The sequence below is a fragment of the Lolium perenne genome, chromosome 2 (genome assembly GCF_019359855.2).
Source record: "Lolium perenne isolate Kyuss_39 chromosome 2, Kyuss_2.0, whole genome shotgun sequence".
NCBI classification, from domain to species: domain Eukaryota; kingdom Viridiplantae; phylum Streptophyta; class Magnoliopsida; order Poales; family Poaceae; genus Lolium; species Lolium perenne.
In genome coordinates this window covers 299,486,695-299,511,097 of record NC_067245.2, presented here as the reverse complement: position 1 = coordinate 299,511,097, position 24,403 = coordinate 299,486,695, and the positions used below count along the sequence as shown (strand labels likewise).

Here is a 24,403-nt window from a genome sequence, read left to right as displayed (position 1 = left end):
GTCTAGGACTAGCAAACGACACCCTACGTGCCGCTGGATCCTCCCGCCCTTTGTAAGGCCTAACTATTGCAGATATTAAACTAATCCTCGATGAACAAGGAGCAATCGTAACGGATCGGATCTACTAAATAATGATCAAGCGGGGTGCCGCCCCTACACCTAAGATAGGTGTAAGGGCGGCTAGATATGCAAGGGTTGCACTACGATAGCATGTTACGCGAAGAACTATGCTAACCCTAACACATCTATGATAACTACGTTGCTCGCCATCAAAAAGGCTTCAGTACGAGCAACTTGCTTACCGGTAGAAACCCTCGAGACGAAGGAGTTGGCGATGCGCCGAGATTGATTTGGTTGGTTGAACGTTGGTTGTTGTTTTTTCCATAAACCCTAGATACATATTTATAGTCCAGCGGACTTTCTAACGTGGGAATAATCCCCACCGTGCACGAGCCGAACTCTAACTTCTAATCTAAGATGCGATCTATTATAACTAAAGATACACGGGCAATCTAGCCCAAATTCTTCGTGCAAGGCCGCTTCAGAGATCTTCCACGTGTAATCTTCCAAGCCCATCTCTCTTACGGCCCACCTCCTGATTTGGCCAAAATCTGGTGATAACAGTCATTCTATTGAAAGATTTTGAAGGTGAAGGTGACTTGAATGATATGGTGATTTTGATAAAAACTGATGATTGGGTTCGGATGCGATACCATTCCAATGTTAGAGTACCCCCACAATACCTGATTATGAGTAAGACTTTAGCTAGAAATTTATGTGTCTTAGTATGGGTTCCCTCTGAACAAGCGTCATATAGGTTATGCCGAGGCTGCCTCCGTTGAAAGTGAAATGACGTGAAAAGAGTTGAATGTCCTACCCAAGCCCTGTGCAGTTCCTAGGATGGCAGTTTGCTATCACTAGGAGGCCAAGCTCATGGGGGAGGTGCCTATACTAGGGCATGTAAGTGAATGTTTAATGGTTGATGATTGTCAACACCCGGATTTTTAAGTCCAGATGCCTATTATGCCATACATCGCAATCCCAGAAAGATTGTTTTTGCGAGACATAATAGTTGAATATCATAGAGTCATCATTCATTACAATACCAACATAGTCATTACATAAAAAGGATCACATGATCCTGTCTCATTACTACACTTGATCTAATGATCATTACACAAATACGTAGCAGAAGCGAAGTAGTAGTGGACTATCTATTCCACAGGCAACGCTTGACGTTAGAAGAAGCTCCTAGTTGTCGTAGACGTTATGTTGGCCGTCATCTTCATATTGCTGTTCAGCTTCATAGTCTGACCATTTGAATAGCCAGGGACACAGCCGTGAGTACTTTAAGGTACTCGCAAACTAATACTAGTGTAAGCACGAATAGTTCTATTGAGAGTGTTCTAAGCTCTAGGGTTATTTGCATAAAGCCAATTTTAGTTCATAAACACTTAGTAAAAGACTCCTCATGTGCTAACTAACTCAAGTGGGAACATGAGTGTCATTCCCACAACTCTGTTGTGATTCAATTCAAAGTCACATTTCAAGTTCAATTCACAAGTCATATTTGATATAAATTTCCGATGACGGAACAGAATGGCCTTTCCAACTGTCCATGACCGCGGACACGGCTATTCGAATAGGTTTACACTCTGCAGAGGTTGCACACTTGTGCCACGACATTTGATTACATCCTTCAAGGATAATCTCAAATAATCGTAACTCAGTACGCGGATCATCAACCGTTAACCTTTCACTTACACCCCTAGTATAGGCACCTCTCCCCATGAGCTTGGCCTCCCGGTGATAGCCAACTGTTATCCCGGGAACTGCACAGGGCTTGGGTCGTACATTCACCTCATTTCACGTCATTTCACTTTAAACGGAGGTAGCCTCGGCATAACCTCTATGACGCTTGTTCAGAGGGAACCCATACTAAGACACATACATTTCCAGCTAAGCCTTACCCATAATCAGGTATAATGAGCCCTCGCGTACTCCTCCTCCTCCGCCCGCCTTGCCTCGCCTCATCACGCACATCGTGTTTCGTGACTCGAGTTCGAGTTCAAGACACACTCAAGGAAGCTGAGACATAACAGATCTGGAGTCTCACGCCCAGAACTCTCTAGTCCGCTTCTCTCACGCAAAATTTCCTTTTGCTGTGCTACTCTCTAGTCTTCCCATCCCGACGACTGCGTGCACAGCCGTCCGGGAGAGCAGGCCTCCGAAACCCCGTCCGTTGAGATCCTGCACCGGAAGACAGGCGATAAGGTTTTTGGGGAGCGTCTCGGCGCGACTGCTCGCTGCTGTTCGTGCTCTTCTTCGTTGGTTCGACTGCTTCCTCGACAAATTCGACTACACCATGGGAGACATCAATGATTTCCATAGTGGTGTTGTTGATGCGACCTTCCTGGTCACGATGTACGTGTTTTTCCTCTCCTACCTTGTACTGCTACTTGTTTCATGTTCAGATCTGATGCATGTGCTTAGTCTGATATGTTTGGTGAAATATGCTTGTGCATCTGTAATGTTATTTTCGGTAATTACACTCAAACGAAAATTGCCTAATAATCTAACAAGACAAACCTAGACATATAAATTTTGGTCCAAGTCAAATTTCTGTGGGTTTGTCAAGTTCGAAATATATCAATAGACCCGACCATCATGAAATATCATTTCGAAGTGTATTTATTATTTTAAACATAGGGTTGGACTTCATAATTTATGCACGCTAACAAAGAAAATCATCCAGAATCCATACTGAGAATTTTCGATTGGACTACTTCTGGGCGACCTTGTTGCCGCTTCTCTTCTCTAGAAGGGACCAACTTGCCAAGACATGCTTGAAGCCTTCGCTCTCCACGACGGCGTCGGTTACTTCCGTCGACGACGATATGAACTCCAAGCAGGCGTTCCTGAGGTGCTCGCAGTCGTGCTGATTCGCCAGCACGTACGTCGTGGTGACGGTCTCCACGTCGATGCTTTTGCAGAGCCTGTCTTGGCACATGAGTTTCAGCCTGTTCATCCCGTAGCGATCAGCGGCGACCAACAGATGTTGCATCGCGGCGGAGCTGTGATCTTCTTCGCCGCCGTCGCTGCACGGGGGCAGCGAGTCCGTGTAGATGAAGTGAAGGAGCATCTCGAAGATGCCGGGCTCCACGTTCACGACCTCTACACTCCGCGTATCCTTCTCCATCATCGGGCCAAAGAGCATTGCTTGGAAGACGGGCGACCGTGCGGCGAGGATGGTCCTGTGCGCGTCGAACGCCCGGCCTCCCACGCGAAATGTGACGTCCGCCTCTGTCCCATCCCTGAGAGCGCGGGCGAGGTGACCGGGAAGCTCCACAGACGGAACCACAACGAGGTCTTTCCTGAGCTCAGTGCGCGGCGGTTTGATCATGGTGAGGACGCACCTAATTGTCAGGTAGCCGTCATCGTCGAGGAGGGAGGATGATCCCAACAGCCTCGATTTCTCGACAAACTTGGGGAATCCCCGGTCAGGATGTACCCTAGAAAACTCATGCTCTTGACGGCCCTTGTCCGTTACCTGCACTTTGCCCTGTTTCTCCAGCATGGTCAAGGTGAACTTTGCCCGGACGTGATTCGCCTGGCCGAGGTAGCACAGGTAGACCGACGCGTTGCCAGCGTAGTGCTCCGTGGCTCCGTCCAGGTAGAACCGGATGCACCAGTCGTGGCCGCCGGCGCTGAAGTTGCTCGAGCTCACATACTTTCCGACGCCCATGCCTTCGAGCAGCGGGTAGCTGGCCACCTCGAAGTTGTGCGCCGCCGTGACGCTCCCCGTGATACATCTCGAAGTGGTCTCCGGCAGTACCATGCTCTCGCCGTGATCGTTATCTGCGGAGGTCCAGTCGTGAACCATGTCAATGATGACTCTCCTTCGCAAGTCAAGGGGTTATCTTACCATAACATGGTCGGCCTTTATTTTATCCCTGAATCGTTGGTGTAATTAACCTTCCATGTTAATAGCTACTATTTCTTACCATAACATGGTCGGCCTTTATTTTATCCCTGAATTGTAATTAACCTTCCATGCCCCAAGCCGTAGCCTTCCGTAATTGCCTAGCCTCGCTGTTCCCTTCGGCGATAGAGTTCTAATTTGCTACGACTGCTTGGTTGCTTCCTGTAATAATCCTCATAGGAAAAGCCATAATCGCTGAAACATAATACAGGCTGCATTTTATTGGGTTTACTATGAAACTGCAGCTCCATGTGGAGGGTGAGCAGTGACCCGTGTACAACACCCGGATTTACTTGAAGTACAGTTCAACGAGCTTCTTCAAGGTCTGCGTCACGCTTGTGAATGGGTCGAACGCAACTGAGGACTTCAGCTTCAGGTCCGGGAACTGATTCGTCAGTGCCTCGTTCATCCCGGGCATTGACATCATCTGTGCAAGCTGGTCCGACGAGACTTCGCAATCCTGCGGTGTGTCCTTGATTTTGCTCGGATCATAGCCGAAGTTAGCAGCGTAGGACTTGTATTTCTCGATGAACTCTGGTCCAGGGTTAGGTGTTCTTGAGTATATCTGATTCAGTGGCAGGAATCTGAGTTAATTCTCATGATTTTAGAACAGTAGTGCATCAGATAGTAAGATAATTTTACCAACATAAAGTATATTCTACATACTACCTAGTGTTCAGCTCTGTTAATAAACGCCTTTCCGTTCAGTTAAAACATAGCTCAACTATTCAAAAAAATTGTTTGCAGAATATAACCATGCATGTGGAAGATGGCTAGCTATTCCATACCTGAATAAAGCTTGCATCCTTAGCTCCAGACACAACAGCGTAATTGTCATAATCAGTTGCAATGACATCATAGGGCAACTTGGGTATGAACGGGAGTGTGGGAAAGCGGAGAAAGCATTTGCTGCGGATCATCTCCTCCCTCTCGAGGTCTGTCTCGGCACTAGCCATGTCCTCTGCAGACAGGCATTGCACCCTCCCCCGGATACCGGTGATGTATCCATCAGGTGAACCATGGACACAGAATGTCTCCACCTGGATCGCGCGCGACTTCTCATCAAATGTATACACTCCCTGCAGACAAGCAACTTTGTGAAGTAATCCACCTTACCGTGGCAAAATCACATGACGCGAAAATGCATGTGGTTATCTTGCTTAGTAGGTATTCAGTTCGATGCAAAGATGCCAAATACAGTATGTTTTTCAGACATAATACAGACTATTCTGTCTTTCTAAACAACAAGAAAAAATAATCAGATTATTCAGTATGATGCTGCTCCCATTACAATACCTGAGTACAGTGGCAGTCTTCTTGTCCCTGCCCAGCGAACCCACGTTTCAGCGACGCTACCTCAAACCACCTACCGGAGTAGCGAGCCGGGTCAAAGTTCTTGGCAGTCATACCCTTCATCATCATCATCCCAGAGCCACCATCATCCGAAGGGCCGTCGAACTTCAGAGGAACGGCACCCTTGTCGATGGCCCCCACCACTGCAACCTGGCACAGGCTCGGCTGGGCAAAGGTGTCTGCAGGAATAGCCTGGTCAACAAGGAGAGTGCATCTCTGAATATGGTAGCATAGGCAGCGTTGCTCTCTGAATTTTCTTTCCGGATCGGTGTGCGTGCACCTGATGATGGTAAGTTGGTGTACATTGGTACCTGACTAGGTGGAGCGACGAGCACAAGAGAAGCAGCGAGGCATGACAGCAAGTGATTGGATATCGCAGTGTTTCTGGGAGGCACTTTCTCTTCCATGGAGCATCTCAAATTCATACGTGCAGCAGGGAAACAGGTTTTCCTGCCAAGAAGAAGCATCGGAAAGGAAACATACAGGTTATAAGAACCGAAATCCTAGAGTCCGAGACCAATCCCATGCCTCTAATTTTGTACGCATCATTTGCTGAATGTGGCATTTACAGAACGTTGGCAACACCAATCCAAATCCCAAAACCCGGCAAAACCAGGACATACTATATTGCAGTAAATGCAATCGCAGCCGGATCTAGTCGCAGGGGATCAACAATTTTACGAAGAGAAATCAATTGGTACGAAATACGAAGCCGCATTGCTGCTACTGGTGGTATGTACAGTAGTACCTGGAAGAGCAGGAAGGTCGTGTGGCAGGGGACGGGGAGAAGGGGGAGCCGAGCAGCGGCAGGGCCATGGCTCCGGGTGTCGTCGGCATCGGCTCCTCGGCGCTGTGGACGAGTGGAGACGTCTTGTTGGGTTTCCCTTCCCGGTCCGGTGGATCCCCCCATGACCGTGACCATGATGTGGGTGGCCGTGGAGGCTTCCTCACGCTCACAGGAGACGGTGAAGAGCAGAGTCGCATCCGGTGCCACCCAATAGGCGCCCGCCACGTCCATAACTGGCCCAGTTGGCCCATCAGCTGTTTTTTTCTCGAAGAAACCCACTGGCCCATGAAGCTAGCTGGACTTCATCCACATGGCTTCGGCGTGGCCTAGTTTCGTTCGGGATCTTCACTGGGCTTTAGGGAAGTACACTTTGCCATGTCATCTCTAATCTAACGAGGTCAGCCATGGCGTCGGCGGAGGAGACTCCGCCGCCGGGGACGGAAGCTGCCGCTTCCTTCCGCCTCATCTCGTCGCGCTCTGCGCCGCGGCCCCTCGTCCTATCCGATCCGTAGGGTAAGCGCATCCTCCTCCGACCCTTTTAATTTCTGGGTCTCGTTTGGTTTACCGACTCAATGGCGGTGGCCTGGAGGCGAGGAGGCTCCTCTAGCCTTCAGGTTCCTTAGGCTTTGCCAGTGTCAGCCTGCGGTTCTCTGCCAGAATCCCAATATTGCGAGTGCGTCTGCTAGTTAACTGCCGTTTCATCATTATTACGGTAACAACACCGGAATGCCAATTGCCAACAACGCATGGTGTTTTAGACTCGCGGTAGCATTTCCTACTATTATTATTGCACGGCATCATTCTGTCAAATCTCATAAGTACACCTCGCTGCTCAAAACAAAAGGGAATTGGGTCCAGTTACTGCTATAAGCTGCTGATTCACGGCACCTGCTTATCACACACTCATTACGAGATACCAAGTCACCAGTGCAAATGCAACTTCTTCTAGGGACTAAAACATTTCCGTGTCATTTGTGCTCCCTGGAACAATAAGGAAAAAATGCACCAAAAGGGATAAGCAACTGAATTTGCATTCAGCTTCTCCTCGTTAATTGTGTGTTTATTACTTCTGGGGACCAAAACATTTCCGTGACATTTGTGCTCTGTGGAACAATAAAGGAGAAAAATGCACCAAAAGGAAGCAACCGAATTTGCATTCAGCTTCTGCTCGTTAATTGTGTGTTTATTACTTCTTCTCGCCCGTTCTGTTTTATGCATTCCTGCGACGTTTCATCCGTCAATCTCATAAGTTCACCTATCTTCTCAAAGCGCAAACTAACTAGCTTTTTACATTCACATTTAAGAACCACGGCGGTTTTACAGTTTGTAAACAAACTTAGGCCCTTCTGCACTAAAAAAACCTTGGGCATTTTAGCCTTTCTGGAGAAAAGAATGTAGAGAATCCTCAACTTTTGCTTTAAAAAAAGCAGAGAAAAAAAAAGCAAAGAGACGTGTGGTGTGATAGTAAGGTCGTCAGCAAAGCTGGAAAGGGCCAGAAACGGAACAAATGCTGCACTATCCAGTGTACTGCACGTAAAGGTGATGGGTCTGAGCAATAATTCGCATCTTATCAAGCACTCGGATAGAAACATGATGCCTTTGTTTGGTAAACTTGAGTATCAGCTCACTGTTGCCTTATTACTTCAGCATCACCTCACCTTGCCCCTTGCCTATCAGTTTATTTCCTCTTTGTGCACAAAAGGACATATGCTACACCTACAAGAACCGAGAAAGCGAGAAAGAATAGGTATGCATTGCTTGACCTCAGAAAAACAGAATATGTGGGTCATGAAATGCCTAGCCTCCCTCTCAACCATTGCCAGTTCCTGACTTTTCCTGCCCTGGAGTGTTTGCACCAACATAGCATCATCAAAGCATCAGCTCACTGCTTGCATAAGAAAATGTATCACCTCACTGTGCGGATGATGGATTACCCCATTCCCATTGGTCAAGGGAAATTTCAAGCAAACCATTTAAGGCACAGCGTCAGAACTCCGCAAGTAGCAGCAAGTTTGACATAGTAGTTATAGGGCCTTCTTTTTTTAAATCCTGGATGTTTATGTTGTAAGACCAGATTTGTTTCCACTATGCTTTATGTCTGTTAAGTACTGTAGGTTGGCATTCCCAACATAACTTGTTCATTGCCTTTCTTGGGGCTTTATTATTTATTTGTAAAGCTGGGTGAATGCCTTCTTTCAAATGAATAAATAAACAAGCAGAGACCGGTCAATATCAGTGGCATATGTTGCAGCCTGCAACTGCATCTAATATTCATATATTCTTACTGCATACTGGTCTCTATTAAAAGTAATATGTGAGGTCTTAGCCTATTTCACTAATGGTTATTTAACAAATGTCTCTATGTAATATCACATGATATTATTTAAAAATCCTATTTGACTTTTATACCAAACAAATATGATTTTTCAGATGAAACAAATATGTTAGTATGAAGGTATGATATATTACCATGTGTGGCTTTTGAGATTCATCTATAATGAGGTGTCCAAAACGCTCTTTCTTAGCAGTTAGACCCGTCATATAAACTACCCTTGACCATTTACATCATGTGCTATAATAACAAAAATGGATTTCTGCAGTAACTATATCATTTTCGTACGGTTAATTGTTTTATAATTTTCGCACAGGTCACAAGCAGCCATACTTAATAATGAAAAATGCATGAGTAAGTTTCTATCCATTTATCCAATACCTATATGTGTGAATTTGTGCTTAATCAATTTGTCAGAAAACAAAGTTCAGATGTATCCAGAATTCCAGATGTAAAAGTGTGCACTAAGATTTATGTAGTAGTGATGCCCAAGATTTGAAGCCAACTCTTTGCTTGCTCTCCCAGTTTGGCATCTATAAATGTGAAGCTGCTTACATCTATAAATATCGCCTCCGAGTTATCTCTAGTCCTCCACACCCTCCCCCCTCTAACATCAACCCGTGCAGGCATTTCTCATTTGCATCTTATTGAGTTTTCACAACCTTTCTTCTAGCTACTCTGGTAGCAACACTTTGCAGTGCAAAGTGGCCCGACCTCCTGCCCTCCTCCGGTAATTATTCATCAGAGTATTATCACTGAATGCTGCCTCCGGTAAAAATTCAGTAGCAAAGTGATTGCTTCCATCCTTAATACTACTCGTGTTATGTGAAACTGTGTCTACATATTTCTGTACAAGCGACACTTTTTTTGTTTGATTGCCTACAGAACCAGCGCGAAAGCCTGGCACCGATATCGATAGACCAGTCTGATAGATGGAGACGGTAGGCATCCCCGCGGCGAGCTGGGTGGTGGGCAAGGCACTGCGCCCACTGTCTGGTGGTTTGCTGGAAGCATGGGGTGCCAGCTCCATGCTAGGCTCGAACATTGAGGTCCTGAAGATGTGGCTGCTATATGCCCAGGCGATGCTGAATAACGTCCAGGGCAGGGAGATCCACAACCCTGCTCTGATGGAGCTGCTAGACAAGCTGCGGCAGCTCGCATACAGGGCTGAGGATGTGCTAGATGAGCTCGACTACTTCTGCATCCAGGATGAGCTTGATGGCACCTACCATGCCGCCGACGCGAATGCTGCAGGCTATGTCCAAGACCTCGTCCTCAACGCTCGCCATACGGCCAGATCTTTCGTGAATAAGGTCAAGCTACCAGCATGCTCACGTGCTGCCACACAAGATGGTTTCAGGCAAAGATGCTTTTCTCGCATTTGCTCGTGTGGCAGGTGTGAGATCTGCTCCTTACCACCGTCACCCGCAAGCCAGGTTGGCCAGGAGGTTGACAAAGGATGCGTGCCAAAGATTGCCTCCAGCGCTTGTAACGCTGCCCATACTGCCGGTAAACGCTTTACATGCTATTCTTTTCCATCCGTTCACGATGATGATCCTAACACTAGCAGAACTGGACAACGATTTCTCGTTGGTGGCCGGTGGTCCTCCGAGGCACTAGAGAGGAATCATGATGCACAATCACCTAGGTTAAAATTTGATAGAGTTGAAATGTCTACAAAATTAAGTGACATCGTAGAACAGTTGAAGCCCATATGTGCTATGGTCTCCACCATTCTTAATCTTGAGCTACTTGCCTCCAGCCGTACCCCTAGTAAGAAAACCGCTACGAACAGAGCCCAAACCACCCCAGAAATCGTAGAGCCTAAGTTATATGGGAGGTATAGCCAAAAAAATAATGTTGTAATGAAATTGTTAATGGTGAATGTTTTGCACTTACCGTGCTTCCTGTTGTTGGCCCAGGTGGTATTGGCAAGACAACATTCATACAACACATATATGATCAGATGAAGAGCCATTTTCAGATTCCCATCTGGGTATGTGTCTCTCTCGATTTTAATGCAAGTAGGTTGGCAAAGGAAATTGAGAAAAGGATCCCTGGAGTTGATAATGAAAACAGTAATTGCAGTGATGAAGAGCTTATCAAGCAAAGAATCAAAGGGAAGAGGGTTTTACTTGTTTTAGATGATGTGTGGACACATGATGAGAACGACTGGACAAAACTATTAGCTCCATTTAAAAAAGAGGGGGCAAAAGGTAACATGGTTATAGTCACGACTCGAATACCCGAGGTAGCAAACAAGGTTAAGACAACTAAGTGCTCACTAGAATTGGAGCGACTATCTCCTAAAGATATTATGGCTTTCTTTGAAGAATGTGTATTTGGTGACCAGAAACCATGGGTTGACCATCCGGGATTAGCTGAAGTTGGGAACAAAATAGTGGAGAAGCTGAAGGGTTCTCCTTTTGCAGCAAAAACTGTGGGTAGATTACTAAGAAACAAACTTACAGTGAACCACTGGATAACTATTCTGGAAAGTAAAGAATGGGAGTCCCAAACCAACGACAATGATATTATGCCTGCTTTAAAGCTCAGCTATGATTATCTTCCTTTCCATCTAAAAAAATGTTTTTCATATTGTGCTTTGCCTGAAGATTACGATGGTAGCGAAGAGCTGGTTCACTTGTGGATTGGACTAGATATTTTACATTCATGTGATATGAACACAAAAAGAATTGAAGATGTTGGACTTTTCTTTTTAAATGAATTGGTTAATCATGTATTTTTTTAAACAAATAAAAATCAGGATGGAAGCCATTATTATGTTATCCATGACCTATTGCATGAGTTGGCAGGCCAGGTTTCATCGTATGAGTGTCTTAGCATATGTAGCTCTAACGTGAAGCACATACAAATACCCCCCACGGTGCGTTACTTGTCTATCATCGTGGATAACACAGATGTTAAGAATAGATTTTCTTTTGAAGATTACAATGAGAATTTGAGTGTGCTAGGAAGAAGACTGATAGTTGAGAACCTACATACTTTAATGTTGTTTGGAGATTACCATGGAAGCTTTGCCAAAACTTTTAGTGGTTTGCTTAGGGAGGCTAAAGCAATTCGCGTCATTTTCTTGTCCGGAGCGTCATACTCATACAATGTGGATGATATATTCCCCAACTTCGCAAAACTTGTCCATCTTCGCTACCTAAGGATCCAGGTAACAACGTTTCTCCACACCGTGTACTTACCAAGTGTGTTATACAGATTGTATCATTTAGAGGTTATTGATCTAGGCAACGTCAATAATTGTGTTATTTCAACTCGACATATGAGGAACCTTGTAAAAATGTGTCACTTTCTTGTGCGAGACAGCGTGCTTCATTCTGACATTTCTCGGGTCGGAAAGCTAAAATTCATCCAGGAAATAAAGAGATTTAGGGTGGGAAAGGAGAGTGACGGTTTTGAACTAAGTCAACTTGGGCAACTGAAAGAGCTTGGAGGATCACTAGAACTTCGTAATCTTGAAAAGGTGCCAACAAAAGACGAAGCAAATGAGTTAAAACTAATACAAAAGAACCACCTAAAAGAACTCACGCTAGAATGGAATGATAGACGTCCTAATAAGGATTCTGTACAAGAAGAAAGTATCCTTGAAAGTCTTGTACCACATGGCAATCTTAAAGAGCTACGGATATACTGGCATGGGGGCACTAGTTGTCCATCCTGGCTATGTGATAATCTCTCACTTAAATATTTGGAACATCTTTATCTGCATGGCGTATGTTGGAAGAATCTTCCGCCTCTAGGGGAGATGAGGTTAATGAGCATGGTGAAGAGTATCAGAGTTGTAGTATCTCAAGGTTTCCTAATTTGAAAAGGCTGCAACTAAGTGTTATATCGTGTTTAACAAAATGGGTTGGGAATAGCGCTTGTCCTTTTTTCTCCCACTTGGAAGTGCTCATCGTGAGAGCTTGTTCTGAACTGATGGAGTTACCGTTTTCACATCCTACTTGCTGTCAAGAACAACAAGAGGAGAAAATGGCTTGGTTTCCTAAACTACGGGAGCTTGTTATTGAAAACTGCCCAAAACTAGCGTTCTTGCCTCCTATCCCTTGGAGGATTGATGCTCAGTGCTCTGCTAAGATAGAAAGAGCGGGATCAGGCTTTGAGCAGCTCATTTATGAAAAAAAGTTGCGAGGACTGGTGGATGTTAAGGGAAAAGATGGTCTCAGAGTGATGTGTTGTGGAATGGGTTGAATTTCTCGAGTCTAACTGATGTAGAATATTTGTATATGGATAGATGCCCACTCCCGCCGTTGGATCACATGCGAGTGCTAACTTGTCTGAAAAGGATCATGATGCGTTGTCCTAGTAGCATCTTGCCGGGGTTTCAAGGTATGGATCATGGCATGTACCGGTTTCCATGTGAAGACTTCCGTATCACTAGTTGTGATGCTGGTGGGGAAGAATTGACGCTGCTGCTCTCGTTCTTTCCGGAGATATCAAAGTTGATTATGAGTAGATGTAAGAATATAACTGGGTTGGGTGTGGCAGAGAATGCAGAAACTGCTTCGGAAAAGCAGCAGCAGACAAGAGGAGATAAAGAAGAAATAATAACAGCGGCAGCATCACAAGGGCTGCTGCTCTTGCCTCCCGGGATACAACACTTGCTAATTGCTTCTTGTTTCTGCAATCCACCGAACGATGACCACATAGGAGGTGGGCTACAACGTCTGAGCTCCCTCCACCAGTTGCATATATCAGGTTGCCCTGAGTTCTTCTCCTCCATTTCGCCCTCCTCTTTTCCCCCTGTCCCGACTTTCCTACAAAGCCTCTCCCTAGATGGGGGCGTTAAGCACATGGAGACGCTGCACACCATCTGAAACCTCACCTCTCTCACCGAATTAAGAATGGGAATACTTGGGGAGTCAAGAGCCGTTGGCTTGTGGCCTCTCGTCGCCCATGGCCGCCTCACAAGATTGACCCTCTATACTACCTCCAATTTCTTCGCCGGTCCTGACCCCTCACAGCCGCATGACACCGAGGTGTTTTCCCGTTCCTCCAAGCTCTTGGATCTGACCACGGAAGCGACACAGGAGTGCTTGCCGCGCCGATCTGCAGCCTCCTCTCTTCCACCCTCACCAGATTGCATCTCAGATTCGACGACGAGGTGGAGCACTTGACAAAGGAGCAATAGGAGGCCCTTCAACTCCTAACCTCTCTCCAGGAGCTCATGTTTTGGGATGGAAAGAAGCTGCAGCGCTCCCTGCAGGGCTACACAAGCTTCTCAACCTCAAGGTATTAAGGATCAACGACTGTGGTTCCCTCAAGGCGCTGCCCAACAGCCTCCCTAGTTCTCTGCAGAAGTTAGAGATCAACGACTGTGGTTCCCTCAAGGCGCTGCCCAACAGCCTCCCTAGTTCTCTGGAAATATTGAAGATCTCCTACTGTCAAGCCATCAAGTCACTGCCCAAGGATGGCCTTCCAAATTCAATGCTAGAATTAGATGTCCATGACCGCAACAACGAGGAGCTAAAAAGGGAGTGCCTCAAGCTAATAGGAACCATTCCGATTGTGAAAACCTAACCAATCCAAGGTATGTAACAAGCGAACACTTTCCCTCAATCTCTGTAGTCATCCCCAGTTCCTTCCCCTCCTTTTTTCATTTCCTAACTTTGTAAGCGTCAAAATCATTCTTTTTTGGTTTGCTTTGTGCATTGTACTCACTGTTTTTCATCTAAATAACTCGCTTGTTTTGATCTACTGTGCAGGTTTCACCTTGGATTTGTATATTCCTGTAGCCTCCTAGAATGCTCTCTATGGAATCGGGGTTTCCGTGTGCCGGCTGCAAGCGTGACAGTCTCAGTTTTTATCTTCCATCCTGCTCATAAAACTGGTTAGTACATGTATACAATTAATTAAGTACTGCCCTAGTTCCCATACAGTCCACAATTTCTTTTATGAAGTTTCTTTTTATCTGCATGTTATTGTTTTAATTACCTGGTGCACTTTTCCCTGTATGTGTCATTATTTAATTATTGAGATTTTTTTTGTTGAAACAAGTTCATGTGTTGTTATGGACTGATATGTATCGGAGTTCAGTTTGAATAAACATGTCCATGTTTTACTTTGAACTCATCCGTAACTCCCACCATTAAACTCTTTTTTTCCTTGTTCACACGCAAATAATTCTTTTCCAAGTTGGTTTATGTTGTTATTGCGAAATTCTGAACAATGTGTGTTTTGATATTGTGCAGGCTTGGCCATAGAGTTGTAAAATCTCCTATCTTTGTGGAATACTCTGCATTCGCGCACTATTCCAACATCATAGCCTTCAGCGTCATCTCTTCCCGAGAATAAATTGACAATGTGGTCCGTGTATGTAAGGTCATTGCATGCTCTTCATAGATCATTGCACTGTTCGAGTTGGTTTCATTGTTTGACGTTCCAAACTTTTATTCTAACTATGCTTTCCTGGTTCTTCATAGATATGGCATGTGGTACAACTTTGGAAATCAAGAATGCAATAGGAACATGGCTACTAGTTGTGCTTTCGTGGGAAGGTTAGTAAACACCACTGAAGTTATTGATTGCTTTCGCTATGATAGATTGTATTCAATGTGCGATTGTCCAAATCTTGTTGCCTCACAAGACCTAGGTTAGAGAACTTGCTACTATCTTGATAAGTTGGTAGTCTAGCTTTTTGAGCATGCTTATAATCTCTATATTCATTGCCACAATAAATTAAATAAGAGAGTGTCCAGTCGATACATATAGCTGCAAAGGTAAATAATACTAGTTGCTAAGTTATTGATGAACATTGACTGAGAAAAAGGGCTGGAGCTTGCTAATTTTTATTCATAAAACCACCAAGTCAAGTATGGTATGTTGATTTTATTCTCTGGTTGATTCGGAATTTTTTCAGTCCCACCAAATCCAAAATCAGAATAGATTTCATGAGCCTTGAATATTGCTATCCGACTATTTAGTGCGTATTGTTAAGTTTGATGTTCCTCTAGTCAGAAGTTTTTCGAAGCCAGTCATTCCCTTTGCATAACTTATTTATTTCTAGCCTCTTCTACACTTGACATTGCATACCTTGATCAGGATATCATATATCTGCTAGTGTATATATCCAATTCCAATAAATTAAACCATTTCTTCCATGTGTTCACACCATGCCTACCTATATATAGCGAATCTCTCGCTATTCCATGGTAGTTTATTATGCACACTCATCAAAGTTCGAGAAGACTCGAAGGTGATTTGTTGTCATCGTCATCAACCTTGCAAATTTCATTATCAGGAAAACCCATATTCGTCAGCATTCACGCCTCTCACACAAAAAAAAGAACAGAAAAAGGAAACCACAAAAAAAAGGTCTAGCATACAGAAGATCAGAATGATCATCCTCAAGCAGGAGGAAATTGTCAACATCGCTTCCATATTCATGTGCAGAATAGCTAATTGAACTACTACCTACGCAATAAAGTTAACAAAAATATCTCCAGCGTCCTGAGAACACCTTTCATTGCATAGGCCTCTCAGTCAATTCTCTGGCATGAGTTCATTCTCTCCCATATACTCTGGACAGTATTCTTCCAATGACTGGCATTTTAAAACTTCTTTGTATTGGAGGGGAACTCTTATTTAGCTTTACAATCTAGATTTCAGATTTGCTCATTCTTTCAATTACCCTACCAAGCTCCAGATAAGCTTTCCACAAATATAAGGTAGATAGGAAACACCTTGGCCATTGGCCTGTGAGAATTATCATGTGATGAGAGTAATTCTGGATCATGACAAGGTAATTTCACTAGATACCTGCTCTTGGAAGGTTTACAAGGGAATAACATTGTTGGCTGCTCCTGTTTTCCTTTGTTCATGGCATTGAAGTCGAGCAACCTAGTGACATAGTGTTAAAAAACTTTGGAGCTATACTGTTGATGCTGTTCACTCTCATAAAATAAAGAACATTCTTACAACCTCCTGGCAATGAATAAAGTTGGTATTTATGCTTGTGCTCAATTGCTAGATGCTACTTTGATGAGTTTGTTGCAAGTCTCTCGACCAAAGTCTATGTGGTGTCAGTAAGTGTTTGCACACAGGACACTTGTTTGCAATCTACCTATGCTAAGCTTTCAGGTTTACAAAGCGTATAGACAATTTGAATCGGGAGACCCTGTCACCTATTGTAGTTTCAGAACTTTCCCTCTCCAGAGATGAATCGGCATGAAAGCAGTTTGACATGGATTGTATCTTGTATTTTTCTTTGTAGCCACTTTTCTTACTAAGAATGTATAATGAAGAGAGAATGTGTTGCTCCCCATTTAGTCTTCTCAATGTAGACATCTGTAAGAAAATCTTTGCAACATACTCATCTTGACCTGCCCTTGGATGCAGAGTGGTTACTTGCTAAAGCATAAATAAAGATCCTTTATTTGTTTGCTGCAAAATTCAGACTTTGTTGGTTGCCTTTTGATATCCACTTGAAAAGGTTGACTATCCCAGCATTGCGGCGTAGACAGTCTGCTTCAAGTTAATGCATGCAAGAGAGATTTGTATCTAGGCTTCTCTGAATTAACATCGATGAAAATTGTTCCTCCTACAGCATCTTGCTTTTCAGACACCATGCATCAGAGTAAGACAACAGAGACAGAGACCGCTTTTGGTGAGGTGATTCAGGATTCCCACTAGATGGTTGACTGTTGATGAACGGACTTGTTTGAGATCTCCAGTGCCATTAAGCAAGCAGTCGTGCTGAACTTGGCCTACTCAAACCAAACCGTGTATAACTACTCAGTTTCTTGTGCTAAATGGTAAGCACAAATTAAAGTCGATCATATCATGCCTCAGTAGCCCTTTTTTCCCAAGCACGGGCTGAGCGTGTCCTACTCAAAACAAGCCATGTATGGAGTATTAAACTACTCGGCAGTTTCTCGCACTGCTACCAATGCTAGTGTTTTTTTTTTTTTTTGATAGAACTTCATACTTTATACTTTATTGATCAATTAACCATAGAGTCTTTACAAATAGCCTCCTTAATACAGTCAGGAGGCACACCACGCCACACAAAGCTACTAGATGATTCAACAAAGTGAGCTAACACATGTGCCGCAACATTCTGCGAGTGAAAAACATGAATAATAGAAGAAGACTGAAAAGAGGAGAGCAACCTCTTAACATCTTCGATCACCGCACCACAAATCGAGCGATCCTTCGCCGGAGAACTCACCCGTTGCACAACAGAGAGACAATCAGATGCACAGATAAAATTGTCAAGTCCTTCCTCATTGGCGAAGGATAGAGCACTGCCAATGCCTCGGCCAGCTCCGGATTTGTGACATTTGGTATTTTGTCACAGCGAGCAAGCATGCATTCACCAGTATGGCCACGAACCACAAAACCCATCCCCATACTCCGGGAGATTTTGAACAAAGCTACATCCACATTAATCATCGGCTTACCTTCCATCGGCGGAGACCAAGACACTTCTGCAGATGTCTCACGCCTGGGGATTGTGTTAGCTTGGATCAAATGTGTTTGAATCATGTCGATGTAGGCTATCACCTTCCTCGCAACACTTGAGGGATCAATATGGCCGCCTTCCTCCCGCAGCTTGTTCCTTGCATCCCACATGTGCCAGAACGTAACATCAAGCGTAGTAGCTTCGTCGCCTCTACACCTAGCTAGGAATTCAAAGAGCCACCTCTTAGGAGTAGAGAAGCACTTACGTCCAAGCTGAATTCCAAACCGTTCCTTCACGCCATCCCAAACTGCTCGAGCAAAAGGGCAGAAAAGCAAGGCATGCTCCACCGTTTCATCAGCCGAGCAGTGAATGCATGACGGCGAACAGGGCACCCTCCGCCTTAGAAGTTGCTGGCCGCTCGGAAGACAGTTATGCGCGAAGCGCCAGAGAGTGATGTGCATCTTTCCAGGAGCGTTAATCGTCCACAACGCCTTCCAGCTTTTCTCCACGGCGCCATTATCAGAGGACATGCCTCGATTTTGCCGCTGCGCTCCGTCTGAGCAGACTCGTGTCGGGCGAAGTTGTACGCAGAGCGAACAGTATAGCCTCCATGTTTGGTGTGTGGCCAGGAGATGAAGTCCTCGTCGTCGTGACGACTAATAGGAAGGTGAAGGATCTGCTCAGCTACATCCTCCACAAACAGAGCTCGAACACGTTCTTCATCCCAGAACCTCCCATGAGCCGAGAATAAGGAAGCCACCTTCAAACTATCACGGATAGGCGTCAGAGTGTGGAGCGTGCATGGTATTGTACCCGGTATCCAATAATCAGTCTTGATGTTAATGGACTTCCCATTACCGATCCTCCAAAGAGCACCTCTTTTAACCAAGTCCCTACCATGCAGAATACTTCGCCAAGTATAGGATGCCGATCGAGGGCGAGAAGCAGACCAAAAATCACAGTTTGGAAAATACCTTCCCTTCAAAACCCTCGCACATAGAGATGAGGGATCCGTGATCATACGCCAACATTGCCTACCCAGCATAGCCTGATTGAATAATTCTAGATCACGAAAACCCAACCCACCCATAGATTTAGGTGACGAGAGCCAGCTCCACGAACGCCAGTGCATTTTTCTTTTACCATCTTTGAAACCCCACCATTGATTAGCTATTGCTTTGCGCATCATCTCACATATGGCTACTGGCAATTCAAAACAACTCATCACATACGTCGGGATCGCTTGGATGACTGCTTTAAGCATTATCTCATTACCCTTCCTGGAAAGGGGTCGATCCGACAACCCATTAATCCTTCTCCACATCCGATCATAGAGATATCTGAACGTGACAATAGGAGAACGGCCAATTTGGGTAGGCATACCGAGGTAGGAGTCTTGAAGAGATTCATTATGAACACCCAACTTTTGTTTTACCTCATTCTTGATCCCCACTTGGCAGTCATTTCCAAAGAATATTGTGGACTTGTCCAAATTAATTTTTTGACCTGATCCATCACAATATAACTCTAGAGTCCGGTGCAACGCATCAACACTTCTCTTGTCACTTCGAGCAAAGAAGATAATGTCGTCTACAAACAGTAGATGTGATATAGAAGGACCAAGTCGACCATTTTTAATGCCTTGTAGTTCACCTTGGACCTCCTGTTTTTGCAAACACGAAAGACCTTCAGTACAAAGAAGGAAAAGATAGGGGCTGATGGGATCGCCCTGACGAATGCCCCTGGTGGGCACCACTGATTCGGTTAGTTCACCGTTTACCCGAACAGCATACCTTCACCGTTTACCCGAACAGCATACCTTGCTGATGTAACACATCTCATAACTGAGTCAATCCAACTTTCATTGAAACCATCTCAAAAAATTTTTTTTTCACTGAAACCCAATCTAGCAAGGCAACCTCTCAAATAATTCCACTCTACACGATCATAAGCTTTGAGAGGCTGGGAGACTGCATTTCCATTTTTTCCGTGCTAAAAAAAATACTCCCCTCTGTAAGTAATTAGATTTGTTTAAAAACGCCTTTGTCCATATCCATTGGGCCGAATGGTCGAAATCAGCCGTGCGTCCGTTTCGTCTAGGGGTGTCCAGCTGCCTGACCCATAAATTTGTTTCCATTAAAAAGCCAATATTTTACGTAATTATAAAAATACATAAAAAACCTTAGAAAAATAAAAGGACCAACAAGGCATGCTAAAACCTAGGTACGGACTACTTCTCGTTGTTGCTGACGAGGTCGATGAACCCCGGCATCCGCCATGGGAGCTCGTACACCGGCAGTGGAGGAAGGGGAGCCTGCGGTGACTGCAGTAGGCTGTGGTGAAGGTGGCCACGGATCCCAGGCAGGCGAAGAACCAGGAGACGGCGTGCGCGCGTGGATACGTGTCGGTGTGGCCGGAGGAGTCATCGGCCTCCCCTGCGCCAGCGATGACTCGCGAAGCTGGATGGCGAGGCCGTCCCACATCGAGCTCGCTATTGCCCATTGCGATGGCAATGGCCTCCTCCTCGCTAATGCCGGGCCGCAATCGCCGTGGTTGTTGTCCTCGCCTTGGACATGGTCGTCCGACTCGGCCTTGGAATTGTCGGCGTCGTTGTCCTTGGTGTCCTCGTCCACGTCGCCGTCGGCGTACTCATACTCACCCTCGTCGTCATCGACCTCCTCGTCCACAGCGAGCTCGCGGTTGAATTATTCGATGTCGCCGAGGTATCCCGTTCGGCAGTGTGGGGCGAACACCCACGTCCCGAACGAGATCTAGTGGTACGAGTTTAGCGCGTACGTCAGATCTTCTCGCAGGTCAGCCAGCAAGATGGCTGGGCGGCGGCGCACGTCGTCGCGGCGCTCTCGCCCCTCGCCTGGCACGGGAGGGAGTGACACGTGCCTAGCGTTGAGGTACCAACCTCCTCCCGGCAGGCTCGCATCCGGCCATGGCACCGGCCGGTTCTCCTCCCAGGGGTGGCGCGCGAAACTGATGCAGACGTACCGCCCTACCCGTGGCTTATTGCCGGACCGCGAGTCGTTTGCCTCGTGGTCGTTCTTCATCTTGCAGTAAGGCCAACCCTTCCCCATGGCATCAGTTGGTAGATATGTTGGGCTCTGGCAATGACGTGGTCGAGAAAATGGGCGCCGCCAGCGGCCCTTAAAAAGGCTCGGACGCCACCCCACCTTCAATGCCCTGCCATTGAAGCCGCTGCGACGCTGCCCACCAGCGTAAGCGCGCGGAAGGCGAGACACGCTATTAATGCGGTGTGGAAAGCTGCTACGCGTCGCCCATCAGTTATGCCACGTTGAAGACGAATCATCAGTGTCGCTGCTACGCGGGCCCACGCGAGAACCGTGCGGACGCCCGCGCTGACCGCGTAGAGTCCCCCAGACGCATTTGTGGCACATTTTTGGGTCACGTTTGCGTATGGACCAATAGGTCGGACACTATGCATGGGATCATTGGACTAGGTACAGAAGCATTTTTCGACAACGCGGCCGCAAACGGACACGAACTATCCTTTTGCGTTGCCCCGTTGGAGATGCCCTAACATGGGCCTAGCTTGTTTGGGCCCTTAGTGGGTGTAAGAAATGTATAATCCTACCGCCAAAGCCCAAGAATGGAAGACCCCAAATGACCTAGGAAAACCTAGGGTTTTAACCGCTGCCGGCGATCTCGACGGCGACGGGTTTTCTCCAACTCCGGTCCACTTTCCGGCACCATACGTCCCTCCTTTCTCGCTCAGGCTGATTACGAGGACGTCTCCGCACGTCTACCCGGCCTTGGTGGGGAGGCGGGTGCTCCTGGGGACGATGATCGGGTTCGTGAAGGGCTAACCCTAGGCGATGGCGGCTAGGTTTCCGAAGGAGGGAGGGTCGTCAGGTGCGAAGGCCCCGGTTGATCTGCAGTCACTGATGTAGAAGCTAGTGCTGAAAGATGAAGAGCTCGATGATGTGGTCCTCCCGAGGGAGGAAGTGGTGACCTTCCGGGAGAACGCGAGGTGGATGGCGGTGGTAAAGGTGCACACATCCAATCTGTTTGGCAACTAGCCTTTTTTCCAGAAGATGGACGCCGCATGGGGATTTGCCAAGAAGTGGTCTATACGGCCAGTAAAGGAGAACCTATTCATCCTCCAAGTCTCTTGCCTTGGTGATTGGACCAGGGCGTTGTTGGAGGGTCCATGGATTTTTAGGCAGATGGGCGAATGATCGAGCCCTACGATGGTTTAGTCGATCCAGAGGTCACGGAGCATATGTGCAACTCTGAGGAGGGGGGCGCAAGGCTCTGGCTAGCCAACTTGATCGAGACATTGCCGCAAGAGGTCCAGACGAGAGTTGTTGTCACGCTATGGGCCATATGGCATGCTTGCCGGAAGGCGATTCACGAGCAGCAGTTTCAGAGTCCGTTGTCGACATATTTGTTTGCCGAACGGTTCATACAAGATTTGAGGGCTGGCGAGCTCCGGGCTCAGAGGTGTTTTGCACCTCCCGCGAGGGGAGCAGCACATACATGGATACCCCCTCCGCAAGGCATGATCAAGATGAATGTCGATGCGACAGTGGGGAAGGGAACATGAAGTGGTTCAGTGGCGGAAATAGCAAGATCTGAATCAGGCGAGTTCATGGGGGCCTCAGCGGTTGTCCTCAATGGCAAGACGGATCCTGAAACACTCGAAGCTATGGCGTGTAGGGAGGCTGTGGCACTACCATGCGATATCAATGCGCGGCGAGTGCATGTGGCGAGTGACGGCCTTGCAGTGGTGAGTAGCATCAAGGCAGGGCGGATGGGGGTTTATGCTCAAGTGATTTCAGAAATCAAGATGGCGATGGAGGTTTTTGATCATATGTCCTTTGGTCATGAGAAAAGAGCATCAAATAAAGAAGCTCATTGTCTAGCTAGGAGTGTTGTTAGATGATCCAGGTCGTCGTTGTCCGCCTGAGGGTCTTTGTATACCTGAATTTTTGCAAGTTTGAATAAAGGCGGTGACTCTAAAAAAAAGAATCGAAGACCCCTAACCCAACTCGCCAATCGCCATATGCAAACACGAAGACTACGCCCATGGCCTCGCCGCCGGTGACGGCAGCCACGAATTCCGTCTCCCTTTGCCGACGGGGACTCATCTGCTGTCGTCGAGTCCAACCTCCCCCAAATCTTAAGGTACACCAAACCTCCTCGAAGCCCTCCCTAGAGTAGGTCACACAACCAAGGCGGCTAGCCATGGCTTGGCCGGAGATCGCAGCCGGGTACGGAAGCTACAAATTCCACGTCCGCTCGTTGCAGCCGCCGCGGACCCCATTCGTTAGCAACGAGGTCATACAAGGGTGCCCAAACAAGGTGGTCAGCCATGGCTCGCCGGAGTTCGTCGCCCGCGACGACATCTATGGCTTAGAGCACCTTCAACCGTCTCCCCAACTAGGCCCCCGACAGCCCTTTTTTCATCCGGACGACATTATTCGGCCCAGCCACGCCCCCGGTTCCTCGTTTTCCCCCATAATAGGCCCTTAATTCATCCGGAGAGCCCAGGCCATCCCCGCCCCCCGGGGTGCGCTCAGGGACTCCGGACGAGAGAAAAGCGGGAATGGGCTCGCTCTGTCGGTGAGAGAACACGCGAACCCCACCACTTTCTCGTCACAAATCCCCCTCCCCCCTCGTAGCTCTCTCTCGCCGCCGGCACCACCCCTTGCCAATCCGTCGGCCGGTTGCCTGCACTCCGCCGTCCCTCCTCCCACTAGCCTATATTCCGTCATCCGTCTTCCCGTCTTCCCGTCTTCCTATATTCCACCATCGGGCAACTCCTCGCGTCGTGTCTCGTCGACCACGCCCGGCAGGTGTTCGTCCATTTGCCTGGGTGGACATGGACTCTGACGACGAGGAGGAGCAGATGTTCGCCGACCTTTTGAAGAAGAGATGGCAGCCGCTTGCTTGTCCGGCTTGTACGCGGAGAAGGCCATTGGCCGTCGTGGTGGGTCGACACCAGGTCGCCGGAAGTGCAAGCCGAGGCAGGGAATGGAGGGCTAATGCATGCTCTACACCGACTACTTCGCCGACATTCCATTGCACGGCGAGACTGTTTTTAGGTGTCGTTTCAGGATGAGCCAGAAACTCTTCCTGGAAATTGTGTATGCCCTTCGAGACTACGACTCCTATTTCAGATGCAAGTTGGATTGCACCGGCATGGAAGGGTTTTCCGCCCTCCAAAATTGCACGGTGGCTATGCGGATGCTGGCATATGGAGCTCTTGGTGATTATGCCGATGACTATCTTCGGATGGCGGAGTCCACCGCCCTTGATTGTTTCTACTGGTTCTGCAGGGCGGTGATAGCAGTGTTCGGGGACATCTACTTGAGATCACCCACTATCGAAGACACTGCTCGGATCCTCGCTTTCAATGAAGCTCGAGGATTTTCGGGGATGCTTGGAAGCATTGACTGCATGCATTGGAAATGGAAGAACTGTCTGTTTGCCTAGCAGGGAATGTACAAGAATCACAAAAAGGCTGCACTTTGATACTTGAGG

The 24,403-nt window shown here is 46.9% G+C and overlaps 3 protein-coding genes and 1 pseudogene across 5 annotated transcripts; 1 reads left to right on the top strand and 3 right to left on the bottom strand.

The window, feature by feature from the left end:
* Positions 1 to 2,673: 2,673 nt before the first annotated feature.
* On the bottom strand, positions 2,674 to 4,179 carry LOC127336040 (BTB/POZ and MATH domain-containing protein 2-like). Of its 3 annotated transcripts, XM_051362784.2 has the most exons (3): positions 4,049 to 4,179; positions 3,926 to 3,975; positions 2,674 to 3,858 (listed from the first exon to the last, which is right to left on the bottom strand). In XM_051362784.2, the coding sequence occupies exon 3, from the start codon at positions 3,836 to 3,838 to the stop codon at positions 2,783 to 2,785; it is 1,056 nt and encodes a 351-aa protein (XP_051218744.1). In that variant the 5' UTR covers positions 3,839 to 3,858; positions 3,926 to 3,975; positions 4,049 to 4,179; the 3' UTR covers positions 2,674 to 2,782. The 3 variants fall into 3 exon arrangements, with proteins under 3 accessions (XP_051218744.1, XP_071682869.1, XP_071682870.1); XM_071826768.1 differs by having other exon boundaries at positions 2,674 to 3,975; XM_071826769.1 differs by lacking the exon at positions 4,049 to 4,179 and having other exon boundaries at positions 3,926 to 4,036.
* On the bottom strand, positions 4,179 to 6,249 carry LOC127336042 (chloroplastic lipocalin). The gene is made up of 5 exons (XM_051362786.2): positions 6,084 to 6,249; positions 5,647 to 5,785; positions 5,279 to 5,527; positions 4,771 to 5,061; positions 4,179 to 4,547 (listed from the first exon to the last, which is right to left on the bottom strand). The coding sequence occupies exons 1-5, from the start codon at positions 6,170 to 6,172 to the stop codon at positions 4,272 to 4,274; spliced, it is 1,044 nt and encodes a 347-aa protein (XP_051218746.1). The 5' UTR covers positions 6,173 to 6,249; the 3' UTR covers positions 4,179 to 4,271.
* Positions 6,250 to 7,507: 1,258 nt separating this feature from the next.
* On the top strand, positions 7,508 to 16,806 carry LOC139830050 (probable disease resistance protein RF9; annotated as a pseudogene).
* An 843-nt stretch (positions 16,807 to 17,649) lies between these two features.
* Positions 17,650 to 18,417, bottom strand: LOC139835853 (uncharacterized). The gene has a single exon (XM_071825737.1). The coding sequence runs from the start codon at positions 18,415 to 18,417 to the stop codon at positions 17,650 to 17,652; it is 768 nt and encodes a 255-aa protein (XP_071681838.1).
* Positions 18,418 to 24,403: the final 5,986 nt, after the last annotated feature.